The sequence below is a fragment of the Triticum dicoccoides genome, chromosome 2A (assembly GCF_002162155.2).
Source record: "Triticum dicoccoides isolate Atlit2015 ecotype Zavitan chromosome 2A, WEW_v2.0, whole genome shotgun sequence".
NCBI lineage: Eukaryota > Viridiplantae > Streptophyta > Magnoliopsida > Poales > Poaceae > Triticum > Triticum dicoccoides.
Window position 1 is genome coordinate 650,094,409 of NC_041382.1, and position 15,325 is coordinate 650,109,733.

The 15,325-nt window shown below is 45.0% G+C and overlaps 1 protein-coding gene across 1 annotated transcript; it reads right to left on the minus strand.

The window, feature by feature from the left end:
• Positions 1-217: 217 nt before the first annotated feature.
• On the minus strand, positions 218-6,876 carry LOC119355979 (flavanone 3-dioxygenase 2-like). Its single transcript, XM_037622875.1, has 4 exons — positions 6,616-6,876; positions 6,080-6,327; positions 848-1,175; positions 218-758 (listed from the first exon to the last, which is right to left on the minus strand). The coding sequence occupies exons 1-4, from the start codon at positions 6,811-6,813 to the stop codon at positions 510-512; spliced, it is 1,023 nt and encodes a 340-aa protein (XP_037478772.1). The 5' UTR covers positions 6,814-6,876; the 3' UTR covers positions 218-509.
• Positions 6,877-15,325: the final 8,449 nt, after the last annotated feature.

Sequence of the window (15,325 nt, forward strand, 5' to 3'; positions counted from 1 at the left end):
TGTTTAGGCTGGGTGGTACACGGTGTGCGGGCTTCATTCTCTCTTTTCTCTTCTCTTACCTTCTCACGTCAAAATAGGATTCTGATGATGGCAGGAAACACATTATAGCCTACTACTCCCTTTGTAAAGAAATATAAGAGCGTTTAGATCACTAAGTAGGGAGTACTTAATAGGGCTTCTTATGGTTGCTCTAACATTTTGGTTTAGTTAGCTCAGCTCCTCGACAGCAAATTTATTACACAGCGTTTCCTCTTGGACCAGTGTACCATAATTCTTTACAAGTAGGATCACAATTAATAAACAAACACACACACACACACACACACACGTACTAGTATATAGGGAATACAATACAAGATGAACATCGATAGATACGTTGTGCTGAAGCAAAAACAAGTTCAAACAACTCGAGTAACCCCGCACATTGGGGGCATTTTTTATTTGAGTAATGCTGCGTCGTGGATGTCCACTGCACCCAACCGTAGATGAGGCAAGCTTGCGCACACGGATCACTTCTGACCCGTGAAGAGCTCCAGGCAGTGGTCCTGGTCCAGGTTCCTGCTCCAGAACTTCTTGTAGTACTCGTCGTAGGTGTAGCTGCGGTACACGGGCTCGTCCCCGTCGCCGACGAGCTTGTCCGCCGGGCCGATCACCGCGCTGTTGCACGGGCACAGGAAAGATGCCACCGACAGGCGCTCCCGCGCCGCATTGACCACCGCACGGTGCCAGACGCTCTTGTACGCGCCGTTGCTCACTGCCTATAGATGCATAGTTTGCATCAGCTCGTCACAACTCACTACTGCATAAATTACTAGGAGTAGTTGCCAATGGCTCGTGGGAATTTTACCTGTAACTGGTCGCCTAGGTTGACGACGAGGGCGTTGGGCCGGGGGTCGACGGCGATCCACTGGGCGCCGTCCTTGAGGACCTGCAGGCCGGAGACGTGGGGGTCCATGAGGAGAATGGTGAGGGCGTTGGGGTCCGTGTGCTTGGGCAGGCCGTAGGTGAGGTCCGGCTCGGGGCACCGCGGGTAGTAGTTGACGGCCATGTGCTGCTCCTGCTCGCCCAGCACATTCTCGATGTAGTCCTCCTCGAGGCCCAGGCCCAGGGAGATCGCGCCCAGGAGTCGGAGGCCGAGCAGCCGGACTTCGCGGCAGTAGGTGCTGATGATCTCCCTGCATGACGAGAGAAAAGAGGTCATGCATGAGGTCAGTCTGTGGAAGTCGCCGGTTTGACCAATGACCCCAGATTCGAAGCAAGCGAAGTTGGGCATGCACTCCACTGTGGTCGGTATCAAGTACTATTTCTTCCATATTCTTTCCGCTCGCCGCGGCAAACTTGGGATAGAAGTCTATTGAGATCAGCATGTCTCTATGTTTATCTGTCTTCACTTGGTCAATGATGATGATGGGTGAACGAACATTCATATATCCCCCTGACCCCTCAAAAAAAAAAAACAGGAACATGCATATCAGCAAACCTACGCTCTGCGTAAGATCTTTTCTGTCATCCTCATCCGAATTTGGTGTCTCAAAGGTTTGTTGCACGTGCGAAACGCTAGACATTTCGAGACATAAAAAGAAGTTCGCTAGCTAGGAGATAGACATTGCAAAAGTGATGCATGTAACCGGTTAAGCGATATGTAGTAGCACAGTAGCAGCATGGTGCGAGGACAAAACTGTGAAGTGACAAAAGGTATAAAAAAGCAAACCCTAGGAGGGGTGTGGAGTTTATCCGACACATGGGGAGAGAAAGCTCGAAGTGAGCACCGCACTTCTGCAAAACGACAGTGCCTAGACCGCACCACCACCACGTGCTCATTCCGCTCGATCGCATAGTGCACCCATCACTTATCGGGTATCAATGATCACTAGGGAGAATTGGACGGAATTGGACGCAGAAAGCACCGTCCGCGGTGCTCGATCGTATGGCCGGCCACACTGCCTATCATCTACGTACACCACAACACATTATGTTGTGGGCCTGGCATTTTCTGGTCAACGCACATACACCATGCATTTCTATCGGTGTGCCTGACCATTTGGTGTGAACGGTGAAGTCCCAGTGCCCCAAGGCTGAGAGGATTTGATAGCTAGTGTTCGTGCCTGGCCAGGACATTGTCAGAAAAAGACTGATGCTGGCACACCGGCGGGTGCGATAATGCAAGGATTCGTCGTCTTGCCAATGTGGATTTAGAGCATCTACGGTCCGGCGCCTCAAACCCATTGTACGTCCGGCGGGCGTCTCGGTGGTCAGTGATCGATAAAAAAAGTCTATCTAGACAGACGTCTTAAACAGGACTCAAACGTCCAACCTGATCGGCATCCCTCATCAACCCGTATATAAGACACATATGGGGAGGCCTGAGCGCGTCCGTCACGTCGGGCTGACAGTCCGACCCTCACAAAAAGTGAGCGGAATTCCCCTCTGATCTACCTCTTTACAATTGCTTCTCAGCATCGAACGTCTACAGCTCTGCCGCTGCCCTTGCATCAGAGTGCACTTTGCCCGTTCGAAACATTGTGATTCAAAAAGAGTCGTGTAACCATCAATGTTTAGTTATTAAAGGATTTAGACCATGATTATTAATCTTCTATGTGATAAGCCGAGAAGATTAATTGTGACAATCTATATCCTTAACAAAGAGTGTAATGATGCCCGAAGCTTATCGCTTCTGGACGATCCGGCTATTTAACACATTCCACTCGCTTGTCACGCGGCGAGGTGGGACTAAACATCCGAAACCCGTCTGTCCAATATACATATGTGAAAATCTGAAGTATGAGCATATATTTGGTGTTTAATCAACAGCCCCGACTAAACATCCAAAATCATCGATGTGCATGTGTTTGCATGTATTAGCTGTTTTAGGGTTTGTGGTTGTAAATGGCAAAATTTGAAACCCATCTAGTCACTGTCCACGGATGTTTAAGGACCCAAATTTGCAGGCTGCGGCTGTAGATGCTCTTACTATGCACATGCTCGTAATGTGCAATCTGGAAGTTGCTAGTTCTAGATAGGATTCTAGAGTTGCTATCCACATATCTAGTCCTATCCCATATCTAGTGCTATATATAGAGCAGGAGGACATGGTACCCAGACGGTGACCTGTGAGATGAGATTTGTTCATGATATGGATTTCGTCCTTTCTATGTTCCGGTGCACATATGGAATAATGGTCACAGAAAGTTAAATCTCTAATTTCTAAAATTGTTTTGGGTGCTTCCGGTTCATTCAGGCCTGTTCTTGAGCGTTGGTAGGTGCGTACATCCATTTTTTGGATGCACCAGTTCTTCTAGCTTCTTCGACACACGTTGTTTTTTTCTCCAAGGATAATATTGTTTTTATTTGATTGGCTGCTAGCTAGGGAGTGTGTCTTCAGGAAAAAGTATCACAATATATGATTCGGCAAGTGCTCAGGGTTTTGTACCACATTTTTTTTAGAATGTTCCCCTCTATAAAATATAAAATCTATCTGCTTGCCACCGCTCAAAACCATCCACATAGCAAAGCGTATGATGAGCTGTTTTAGACGCACCACCTCTTGATACCTCTCAAAATATAAGTTGGAGATCTTTGACCTGCAGTATAGCTGGTTGCAATATTCTCTGCGATATACACTTTCCTTAATTAACCATAGCTGCCACGCCTCACCAACTATGGAAATATAATTAACTTTTGGTTATTTCCTGTCTTTTGCCCCAACTATAATTATGTCCAATCGATTATCTGTACATACGCGTTCATGAATTCATGCAGACGCAAGGATGATGCGTACTAGTAAATATAGTCATTATATGATTTTTGTATAAAGGATTGATGAAAAAAGAATCCCTGCCAATTTGTTGTGATAGTGCAACATAGAATCATGTCATAAGTTTTTCTTGACATGGTTGTCAGCATTTGGCTTGATCATTGTCATGTTACGCTGTATAATCAGTGGTGGACCTATGATCCTAATAACATTTTTTTAATAACATGGGGCCACTGTTTACCTAAACAATGTATAAATAACATAACTGGAATACATTGTTACAATTGCTTTTTAATTATGCTAAAATAGTATTGAGCTAAAAAACCTCATAAATCAAACTAATAGCCCCCCCGCCCCCCCACAAAAAAATCTATATCTACAATTGTTTTTAATTATACATAAATAGTATAATTTAGCTAAACTAATTTGGGACTAATTTTTTGTTTATTATCCTACGCTCTATATTATTATTATTATTATATGCTATTCCCTCCTTTTAGGTTTACAGTCCGCACATATTTGAAGAAAATAATCAATCAACAAAATAATAGTTTTATCGTACGGAACTTATATTGCTGCATTATTCAAAGGAAGTATCAAATTTCGTAACTTTTGTGGTATATAACTTGTATTTTGTTGAAATAAGTGTATCATTTCAAAAAAATAAATCATGTGGGCGTTGTGAACCTGAGATGAGAGAGTATTATTTTTGTTCATGTCGAATATCTCATTGTTAATGAAATAAAACACTTTCACAGAAAATGAACCAAAACAAATAAATTTTTCACCCATCTCACATGTTCAGAAAAAGGTATTCCCTCTGGTGCACAAAATATGTAAGTTTTGTTTTCTACAAGCCTCCAGTCAAACTTTCTAAAACTTTGATTGGCAATATTGCCTCTCTTTTTACATGTAGGCAATATTGCTTTAGATATTTGGATCCGGTACATGAAAAATCATGGATAGATTCGTCTACATAAGTATTCGAACAATATATTTTTTGGATTTTAATTTTATACATAGTATATATAAAAAATAATGATGAAAGTTGCATCTCGAAGACCGCATCTATGTCAAAAGGTCATTTGTTTGTGAACTCGAGGGAGCAGCGGTTGGCGCCATCAAATATGCATTTACTTGTGTCTGATATTTCATAGGCTTGCTGGAAATAGATGTTGATTCGGGTGACCCCGTAGTCTTTGTTCTCAGTTCTTGCTATCTTCTGGCAGGAGGAGCACGCCATGCCCTGGAACGAGGGGACGGTCTCCACGGCGAATTGACCCTGTCCGGAGATGGTTTGGTGTGTTTGGTATTACGGTGTCCGGTGTTTTTTTCAAGGTGATGTGGTTTCGGTCCTGTTTGATAGTCTTGGTTGTCTCTTGTTAGGTGTAGTGTCTCCTGTTTTCACGCTCGGTGTTTAGTTGGTAGAACTTGTGTTACTTGCTCGGTTGTCATTTTATTTTATTTTTGACCTGCTTGTTTGAGTATTTTCTCACTAGCTAGTTTGTATCGGTTTGACCATGTGGGCTTTATTACATGTAAAACTGACGGAACGTTTTGAGAAATACAAGAGGATGTTTTTTACCGGATGTTTTTTGCGAAAAGGGGGGTTCGCCCCAGTCTCTGCATCAGAATGAATGCATACGGCCAAATGTTTTTTACCGGATGACTATGTGCAATCAATTGATAACTAATTATTTTTATAGACAACATCAGGCAAAACTGCAACATGCACAAAACGTTGGTCCAAAATAAGCCATGTTGCTCCATTTTTAGATGGTTTTTTGAGTTTAGTTAGGGTTTGTGCCATGCTCAAGAAGACGAGGCAGCGGCAACTTTTTGAAGATGGAATAAGGTCCTCCCCGTCTAGCCCCCCATCCCGGTAATGTTTCAAGCATCGTCGAAAGGCATGTGGAGGTTTGTTTCCGGCGGATCTCGTGGGATCCGGTCGGCGTTTGTCTTCGGTGGATTCGACTGGATCTAGTCTTTGTTCATCCACGTCTGTGTGTCTGCAGGTTGGATCCTTTCGGTCTATGCTTCTCTTCATCGGCGACGGTTGCTATTCTGGTGCGCTGGTCCTATGGGGTCTTAGCACGACGACTTTTCGACTGTCTACTACAACCATGTTTGCCTGGCTCTGACGAGGGAGGGGCGATGACGGCGGCGCGCCTTCGGCTCGCTTCAGTGCTTGTAGTCGTCACTAGGTGGTCTACGGACCTGAATGTAATTTTTACTTCTAGTGTTCTTTGTACTACCTTGATAGTTGATGAATAGATAGAAAGTTTTCTCGCAAAAAAATATAGACTAAGAGTTGCTAGTGCTTACTTGAACGTTTCAGGATTGGATGGCCAGTCGGGCACGAACTCCTCCAACGGGTGGCAATGAAGGCGCAGATAGTCCCGCCAGTTGTGCACTGTCTCCTTGCGGACGTTGAAGCTTGTAGAAAGCCTTATCTTTTTGGATGGCTCATCAGAATAGAGCTTGGCCTTCTCTTCCGGCGGGAGCCGGAAAAACTCAAGCCCCACAGCCATCACCTTCTCCAGCAGCTCCTCTGATATCCCATGGTTTATGATCTAAAAGAAATTGGCAAACCCAAGCTGGTTAAAATGTTATACTTATGGCCGGCGAATAGCCGTCTACGTCGATCAGAGAGGGCATGGGAGCACCCGGGGCTAGCTCCGACGTTCTAAATCCGCATCTGCTTGTCTGAAGAATGAAGCAATGCGGCTGAAGCAAGCCGTGAAGGCTTGGAAAAGTAATCTAGCTAGCTAGCCGCCGTGTTTGAGGCTTATCTGAGGCTAACATGCGTAGTGCGAACTGTAGAACAGAACCAAGGGCATGCACGTGGTGAAAAGGCGGACCTGGAAGAAGCCGTAGGTGCGGCAAGCCTGGTCGATCTCAGCGATGACGCGATGCTTGTCCGGCGAGGCGAGGTCGATGAGGGGGATGTTGCTGTCAGTCACAACATCGGCGAGCTGCGGCCGGTCGTTCTCGGGCCGCGTGTAACCCTCCGGAAGGGTATCGCGGTGCGCGACGGTGGACAGAAGCTGGTTCGCCATTTGGGGCCTAGCCGAGGCTCAGTCTCGCGCGGCGGTAGAAGAAGGGGGATGAGCGAGGGGGATCGCCATATATCGAGAGTACCCGAAGACTCGGTGAGGCCGGCGATGGCACGCGTCTACGCGTTGACGCGCGCAGTGGACCGGGATGGTATCTCGGAGCTCCACCAAGCGGCACGTTGATATCCGGCCTGGCCCACTGGCCCATGTACATACAAATAGGCCCATCCAATCAACCAGGTTACCTCCCTAGAGATTTTATTTGTCATCCAATGTACGTACTCTATATGAGCTGTGGAATATGCCGCATATATAACGAAGGGGGGCCGGCAACCATGGGACATGACACGCATTCACGGTAGAGCTGTTTCTTTGTCGTCCAACTTTTAAAAGGGAGACGTACACTTTGTAGATGTGACGGGACTCGTGGCACGTCAGCAACTCAAAGAGCTTTTCCAAGAGTGGCGATCTATTGATGATGCATGCAACTCAAAGGACTAGCTTATTGCGGCATACTGGCATGGATACCCATGCGATTACCACATCAGCGATGAACAATATTTGTATCTAATCTAAGGGAACGTACGGGATGAACTCGACGATCAAATTAAGGGTATGCTGATCATCTAAGCTGGAGTTTTTGTTAACAATATCTTGTGGTTTTGCATGTCGACTGGGCTAGGACTATTTCTTTTTAATTTTGTAACAGGGTCATGCAAATCTACTCAGAGTTGTTCTTTCTGATCGTGCGCGGCATGAATCCTTAATATGATTGCTGTTGAAGTTCATCAATGTAAGCTTTACACGCGTGATTATTTGTAGCTTGCTAAGCGTGTCAGCCTAGGATCCGTGTAGTGATGGAATTTTTTCCTTTCGGAACACATGTAGTGATGGAGTTGTATGTAAGCATTTGCTACAGCTCACGCGAGTGAGATTTCAAATATCGCGGTTGAGTTTTCAACCGTGCATGTGATATTGAATATTTGAGCAATTTTTAATTAAGTTTAATCAAGAAAAATGGTAGATAAAACATAGAAAAGTGGTGTAAGTATTCATGCAATTGGGTACATAATAGGCAAACATTATATCCACATCGGTACATAAAAGCAGTAGACCGGACACACATCCTAACAGAAGAGAGAAGACGACACACGGTGCGGTGGAAAAAGATGTAGGTGCACCGTTCATCAGTCGCCGAGGGGGTAGTTGACATCGGGGAAGAAGTCATCTTCCAGGAAGTCATCGTGCTCAGTCATGATGGTGGAAGATCCAACAGTCATGCTAGATTGCTCCCCAAAAACCCAATTGCATCGATTCGTCTTTCAATTTCTTTTCCCCGCGTGACAAAAATTAAGGCAGCATGCACAGGTTGCATACGTCCTAGCGCGTCTCGATCACAAAACATGACGCGTGTGTGAGGCCAGGCTGACGGCGAAGGAGGAGATAACGTGTATGTGCTCTCTTCTCAAGCTCTTAGTGGTGAGTAAAACAACCCACCTTATAAGTTTTTCTCCCACACTCTAACGTGTATGCCACTAGTAGAAAAAACCCCATTCGTCCCGATTGATAAGGACGTTTTGTCCCGATTTGTGAATCGGGACTAAAGGGTCTTTACTAATGCCCTAACCCTTTAGTCCGGTTCTTACACGAACCGAGACAGATGGGGCTCCACGTGGCCGGTGCGCCGAGCCCAGGCAGGAGGGCCTTTGGTCCCGGTTGGTGGCACCAACCGGGACCAATAGGTATCCACGCGTCAGCATTTCAGGGGCTGGGTTTTTTTTGAAGGGGGGGGGGGGTTGGGGGGTTTTGTGGGTTTAATTTAGATGTTTCATATATTGTGTTAGCTAGCTAATTAATAGAGAGAAGTGTCCTCTCTTATGTCCTTGCTTGGACGACGCTATATATACGTATATATAGAGAGGACTAGACACGCTAGCTAGTAAGCAAATAAAGGAAACAGAAGATCGTCATGAACATATGCATACAGAGAGAAGTGATATCGACCACCTCTCCTTCTCCGAGAGATTGGTCGAACAACAAGTTCTCGTATATCTATTCGACACTACTGACTACATATGTACAATAATTATCTCTTACAATATAATCTCCTAATTATATATGAACACAGGGTCCACATAGTATTCTCCATCTTCAGCGATCACATGGTCAAGGAAGAATGCCGCCAATTCCTCTCGAATTGCTCGCATACGATCTGGTGCTAGGAGTTCATCCCGCATCCGAAACATCTAATTTGAACAAGGGGGTCAATATATATATATATATATATATATATATATGAATAAATGAAACTCAACACAAATGATGGTAATAAAATAAAATTGTGAATATTATTGCTTACGCACTTCATATTGTTTGTCAGAGTACCCTCGTTCACAGGTCGTGTGGCGGATGGACTCGCAAACGTAGTATCCACAGCAATCATTTCCTTGTTCCTGCCACAAGCACTTTACAAGAAATAGAGGTCAATCAAACTGATAAGCAAGCATGCCAAATGATATTGATGAAACTAGCGCTTGAATCACTAGGAGATGCGCGGAACATGTTACTATAGTACTTACTTTCGGGTGTCTAAATTGCAGCTTCTTCAGCAGTCCCGGAGCTTTTTTTTGTGAATTTTCTTCAAATCCTGCCAGACAAAGAAAACAATTACTTGATATATCAGGAAATGAACAAAGTTGTTGATATGGTGGATAATGATCGATTTAATTTACTCCTCGAGCATTTGAGTCATGTCCGCATATTCCTGGGATCTTTTCGTCTCGAGTCTAAGACGGTTACTAGTCCCTGCTCAAGCTTAATCTTTAGGAGAATATAGTGGAACCTGCGCACGCATGCATAACTCATCAATTACATTACTATAACCTGGACTAATAAGGAAAACCGAATATGCACAAGACAGTAACACTCACTTGAAGTTGTAAGGAAAGAGTATTATATCTTTATTTTCATTTATTACCAACGATCGTAGCAAGTTGGCCTCGGTATCTTCGGCACGATATTTAACCTCAGTTGCATCTATGAGATTTGTGTTAATGAACCCAATATCACCGATTTGTCTTTTCTTTAATTCGGCGATCTTCAATCTGCATAATATAGTGAGGATAACTATAAGAAAGAATTTCTTATTTAACACTATCTTAAATTTCGTTTCCTTATTTGACACTGAAAACTTTTTCTTCTCTATTTAACAGCGAGTCTAAATTTTATGCCTTTTATGACACTTTTGTCCATTTTAAGTCTAAATAAGACCGGAAAAAACTCTTTTGTCCTTCATGTGATATGTGTGTGCGTGGGGCAGTAGCACACACGCAACATCAGTGCGAGGGAGTAGCACGCACATAGCAACACACACGCACGTGCACGCACACAACAACACACACGCACGCAGGGGCGAAGCCAGCAATGTGGCAAGATTTGGTGCCCGCCATACCTAATATTTGGTGCACATACTTAGTTGTATGATATACTAGCTAGCATACTCCTGTATAGTACGTGTTTGGTTTTAGCTTAGCCGTGCGTCCGTGCCGGCCCTGCTGGTCTGATTGCTGATAGATAATGGATAATGGCTAATGGGCCGTGCTCCTTGATCAGCATGTGCCTTCAGTGCACTCCACACGTTTCCCCTTTAAAAAGAGTACACGCAGTTTGATCGTATTTGTTGAACACAAAGTTATATGTACTATTCTAGCGAGCTCTTGCACAGTTATATTATATATGATTTTGCCCTTCATAAACTCTGCCACACATGAAAAATATTTCTGTCCTCGTCACTGCACGCTCGTATCACACACACACGCACGCAGCACGGATGCACACAACACATATGCACGCAACAGCATGCGTGTGCGCACACACACATGCACGTACACACCCATTAGCAAACACACACGTACACAAGCAGTAGCAAACACACACGCACACACACAGACACTCAGCAGTAGCACGCACGTACGCGCGCGCACACGCAACAGCACAACACGCGCACACAAACATACCACTTGAGGGCAAAGGGGTCTTTTCAGGTGTCATTTTGGCTCAAAATGAAACGAAGTGTTATAAAAGGCATAAAATTTAGACTCGTTGTTAGATAGGGAAGAAATTATTTCTAGATGTCAAATAGGCATAAAATTTAGGCACGGTGTTAAATAAGGAATTCTCTCTAACTATAAATACATGCAATGAAAGAGCTGACCTATATAGAGAGACTTAATGACAGAAATAGTACTACTTATAGACAGTAGCAAGTGATCGTTGCTTTATCGAGGGCCTTTTGACTGAAAAACTGGAAGAACTCCTCAAATGAAACATTCAACAGTTCAATTCCAACGAGGTCATGCTCCTCTCTAACTCTCAGTGTCAAAGTATTCCTGCCCCCAGACTCTCTGCAGGTTTTCATGTACCAATCATGGAATTTTCACATCATCATTGTTAGAGATCTTTCATCTTTGACGAGAGGCTTCCCGTACTCGTATTTGTGTTCCTCCACATCCAAGAACTCATAATGTACATTGTTGGGCAGGTAATCTCCAAGATTGCTATAACCGGGCACCATCCTTGGATCATTAGTAGGCACCTTGAGCAGGGGGCACAATTGGTTCGCTTGTTCGCCGAGCTGGGGAATTTTTCTCCCAGCTCGTCGTTCTTTTAACCTTTGATCACTGGCAGTACTTCCCGACCGCTCCGCTTCGACAAATGACTTTGCAATAATGCGGTCATAGTTGCCTTTCGGCGGAGACTTTGTTGGTTTTTCAGGGCAGCCAGAGTGCGCTTCGCTTTCAACGAATCTACCTTGTCCTCCGGACGGGGATTTTTCTTTGCTTTCACCCCTTCAAAGAAGTTCCTCACTTCAGCTCGCGCGATCTTGGCGTTCTTCTCCGGGGTCCTCTCGTATGGTAACTTCTCTGGAGTCTTCAGAGAAGGACCGAATCTGTATTGCCTCCTGCCTCTGGCTGTACTGCTAGACGCCGGCAGAGCAGACGGAGCGGCTGCGGCTGTCTTCTTTCCTTGCTTACGAGGCGGAGGAGGACTATGACGCGCCGGAGCAGCCGGAGTAGCGGCGGGTCTCTTTCGCCCTTGCTGACGAGGCGGAGAAGGAGGAGGATGATTGCTCGGGCCGCCGGCGCAGGCAGAGAAGCAGGCGGAGTGCCGCCACGCGCCGGAGAAGGAGGCTGAGTGCCCTGATCACTTGCCGGAGGGGGAGGCAGAGGAGAAGGCGGAGTGCCCTGACTCGTCGTCGTCGGAGGAGGAGGCAGAGGCGTCCAGTTCAGAAGCTTGATGAGCTCCTTCCACCATAGGCATGGAGTCAATAGACAAGAACCCAGCCGAGTCTCCCCTTCACCGGTAGGGTAGTCAAGCTGGAGGTCCTCAAATCCCTCCGTTATTTCGTCCATCGTTACCCTGGCATATCCTTTTGGAATCGGACTACAGTGAAAAGTTACGCCGGGTTCAGTAGGTCGAACAGAGCCGATAGCCGCCTTGACTTTGAAGTTCTGCCATTGCGTCATAAGGTGGCAATGTTGAGACTCCGTGATAGCATCCACGGGGTAGCTAGCAGGAGCCGTCAAGACATGCTCCGGCTGAAGCAGCTCGGTGGAAGCCACACTGCTTCTTCGCTGAGATGGCGGGGTAGCTTCAGGGGTAGTTTCGGCAGGTCGCTTGCTGCTAGCTACTTCTCGTTCCTCTAGCGCTTGAACCCTTTCGTGCAGCGTCTGAATTTGGGCATGCTCCACTTTTTTCCTCCTCTCCTGGCATTTGTAACCGCCTGCATTCGGAAAACCAGCATTCCACGGAACGGAGCCTGGCGTGCCTCGTGTCCGTCCAGGGTGCTCAGGATTCCCGAGGGCCATTGTGAGCTCGTCGTTCTCTCTGTCTGGAACGAACGTCCCTTGCTGTGCTGCATCGATATAGTGCTTTAGCTTCTTGACTGGTATGTTCATTTGCTCGTTCGTCCAAACGCTTTTCCCTGATACAGGGTCCAAGGTTCCACCAGCCCCGAAGAACCAAGTCCGGCAACGGTCTGGCCAGTTCATTGTCTCTGGTTCGATCCCTTTATCAAGCAAATCATTCTCAGCCTTGGCACACTTAGGCCGGGCTTTGAGGTAGCCACCTGACCCCGTGCGATGGTGAAGCTTCTTCTTTGCAATATTTTTCTTGTTTGTCACCGACATCTTCTTACTCTTTTCCGATGTCTTGTAGGCCACAAATGCGGGCCAGTGATCTCTGATCTTCTCATATCTGCCGATGAATTTTGGTGTCTCTTCTTTGTTGACAAACGTTTTCAGCTCATTCTTCCACCTCCTGAATAGGTCTGCCATCTTCTTAAGACCATGAGACTTGATTAATTGCTCTTTAACTGGCTTCTCCGGATCCTCCTTTGGCGGTAGGGTGAAATTTGCCTTCAGCTTAGTCCAAAGATCATCTTTCTGCATATCATTGACATAAGACACCTCAGGGTCTTCGCTCTTAGGCTTACACCATTGTTGGATGCTGATCGGGATCTTGTCCCTAACAAGAACCCCGCACTGAGCAGCAAATGCTTCCTTTGTCCGGATGGGTTCAATCGGCATGCCATCGCGCGTGATTTCTATGATCTCAAACCTTTCATCCGAGCGCAACTTTTTCTTCGGGCCTCGTCTCTTTACCGAAGTTGTGCTCGATCCGGAGGGCTAGAAAAAAGAAGAATTAGACGAGAGTTAATTAATATGTGTACATACAAAAACAATGAATGCATCAATTAGCTAGTCATCACAGGCTTAACTAATATATTTACCTGGCCGGACTCTGTTCGGTCACCGGAGCCGTCACCACGGGCTCCGTCTTGCACCAGCATTAGGTCACCGGAGCCATCATAATCATGTCTTTCCTCATCCACTCTTCGATCACCGTAGCCTGCTTCTTCTTCACCCTGTTCTGCTTCCAGACCATCATTGTCGTTAAGATACGACATGACATCACCTCCGGCTAAGATTATGTCCCCCAACACCTGTTCTTGTTCCTCGTCTTGTCCGAACTCCATTGTTTCTGCAAATATTACAACATGACAATTATTACACAAACATGACAGCATGTGGATATATTAGTGGCAAGCGTAGACCTAACTTATTGCGGGTTTGGGGTGGCCTCGGCAACGCTTCAAGGGTAGGGGCGCGGCGGGAGGGGGTAGGAGACTGACATCATTTGTTTCTAGGGTTTGGGTGTCCTCGAGAGTTTTGGTCGAGCGAGAGGGCCGGGGGGTGCTCCCGTGGTATAAGTTATCATGATCGAAGTTATCCGGGAGGGGGTTATATCGACAACGACGACATACATACATGGGAAAATAATGTTATCAGGGAGGGGGTAGGTCGAACCCCCCCTCGTGTTGAAGTTATCGGGACACGGGATATATTGACAATGACATATCCGATAAAAAATAAGAAGACGAAGAAGAAATAAAAAGAGGAGAAGAAGATATTAATAGAGGAGAAGATTGAAGGAAAAAAAGAAGAAAAAAAGAGGAGAAGAAGAAAGGAATAGAGGAGAAGAAGAGAAAATAGAATATTCTATTTTCTCTTCTTCTCCTCTATTCCTTTCTTCTTCTCCTCTTCTTTTTCTTCTTTTTTCTTCTTCTTATTTATTTCTCCTCTTCTTCCTCTCCTCTTCTTCTCCTTTCTTCCTCTTCTTATATTCCTTTTTCCTCTCATTCTTTTTCTTCTTCTTCCTTTCCTAGCTAGATATATAAAACTTTTCTAAAAATGTAACTTTTGCATACATACATGGGAAAATAATATTATCGGGGAGGGGGTAGGTCGAACCTGCCCCCCTCGTGTTAAAGTTATGGGGACACGGGGTATATCGACGATGACAGACCCGATAAAAAATAAGAAGACGAAGAAGAAATAAAAAGAGGAGAAGAAGACAGGAATAGAGGAGAAGATCGAAGAAAAAAAGAGGAAGAAAAAAAGAGGAGAAGAAGAAATGAATAGAGAGGAGAAGAAGAAAAAATAGAAAAAAATTCTATTTTTTCTTCTTCTTCTCCTCTATTCCTTTCTTCTTCTCCTCTTCCTTTTCTTCCTCTCCTCTTCCTTTTCTTCCTCTCCTCTTCTTCTCCTTTTTCCTCTTCTTATTTTCCTTATTCCTCTCCTAAATATATAAAACTTTTCTAAAAATGAAACTAACCTAAAATGTACTAAATCAGAGAACATATATAGATAATCCTTTTCTAAATATATAAATCTAACTTTTTTGCATATATGAACATATATACATAGAGAACATATAAACATATATACATTTTTATAAAAAAGAAAAATACAAATCATCATATATATGAAAAAAATCTGAAAAGAAGCAACATACACAATACATATACTCACATATATACACACACACACACACATATATATATATATATATAATCTGAAAAAACAAGCATATAATATATGAAAAAAAGGAACAGGGGAGGGGCGGCGCCGGCCGGACCAAGGGAGGGGCAGGGGCGCGGGTTCAGCGGCGAGGA

What these genes read in the sequence shown, in the direction of transcription:
- LOC119355979 (XM_037622875.1), bottom strand. Translation starts at nt 6,813, where the DNA reads ATGGCGAACCAGCTTCTGTCCACCGTCGCGCACCGCGATACCCTTCCG. An exon ending in GCACCTACGGCTTCTTCCAG is followed by an intron (nt 6,328 to 6,615) that starts GTCCGCCTTTTC and finishes AATTTCTTTTAG; the next exon opens with ATCATAAACCATGGGATATC. An exon ending in ACCTAGGCGACCAGTTACAG is followed by an intron (nt 759 to 847) that starts GTAAAATTCCCA and finishes ATGCATCTATAG; the next exon opens with GCAGTGAGCAACGGCGCGTA.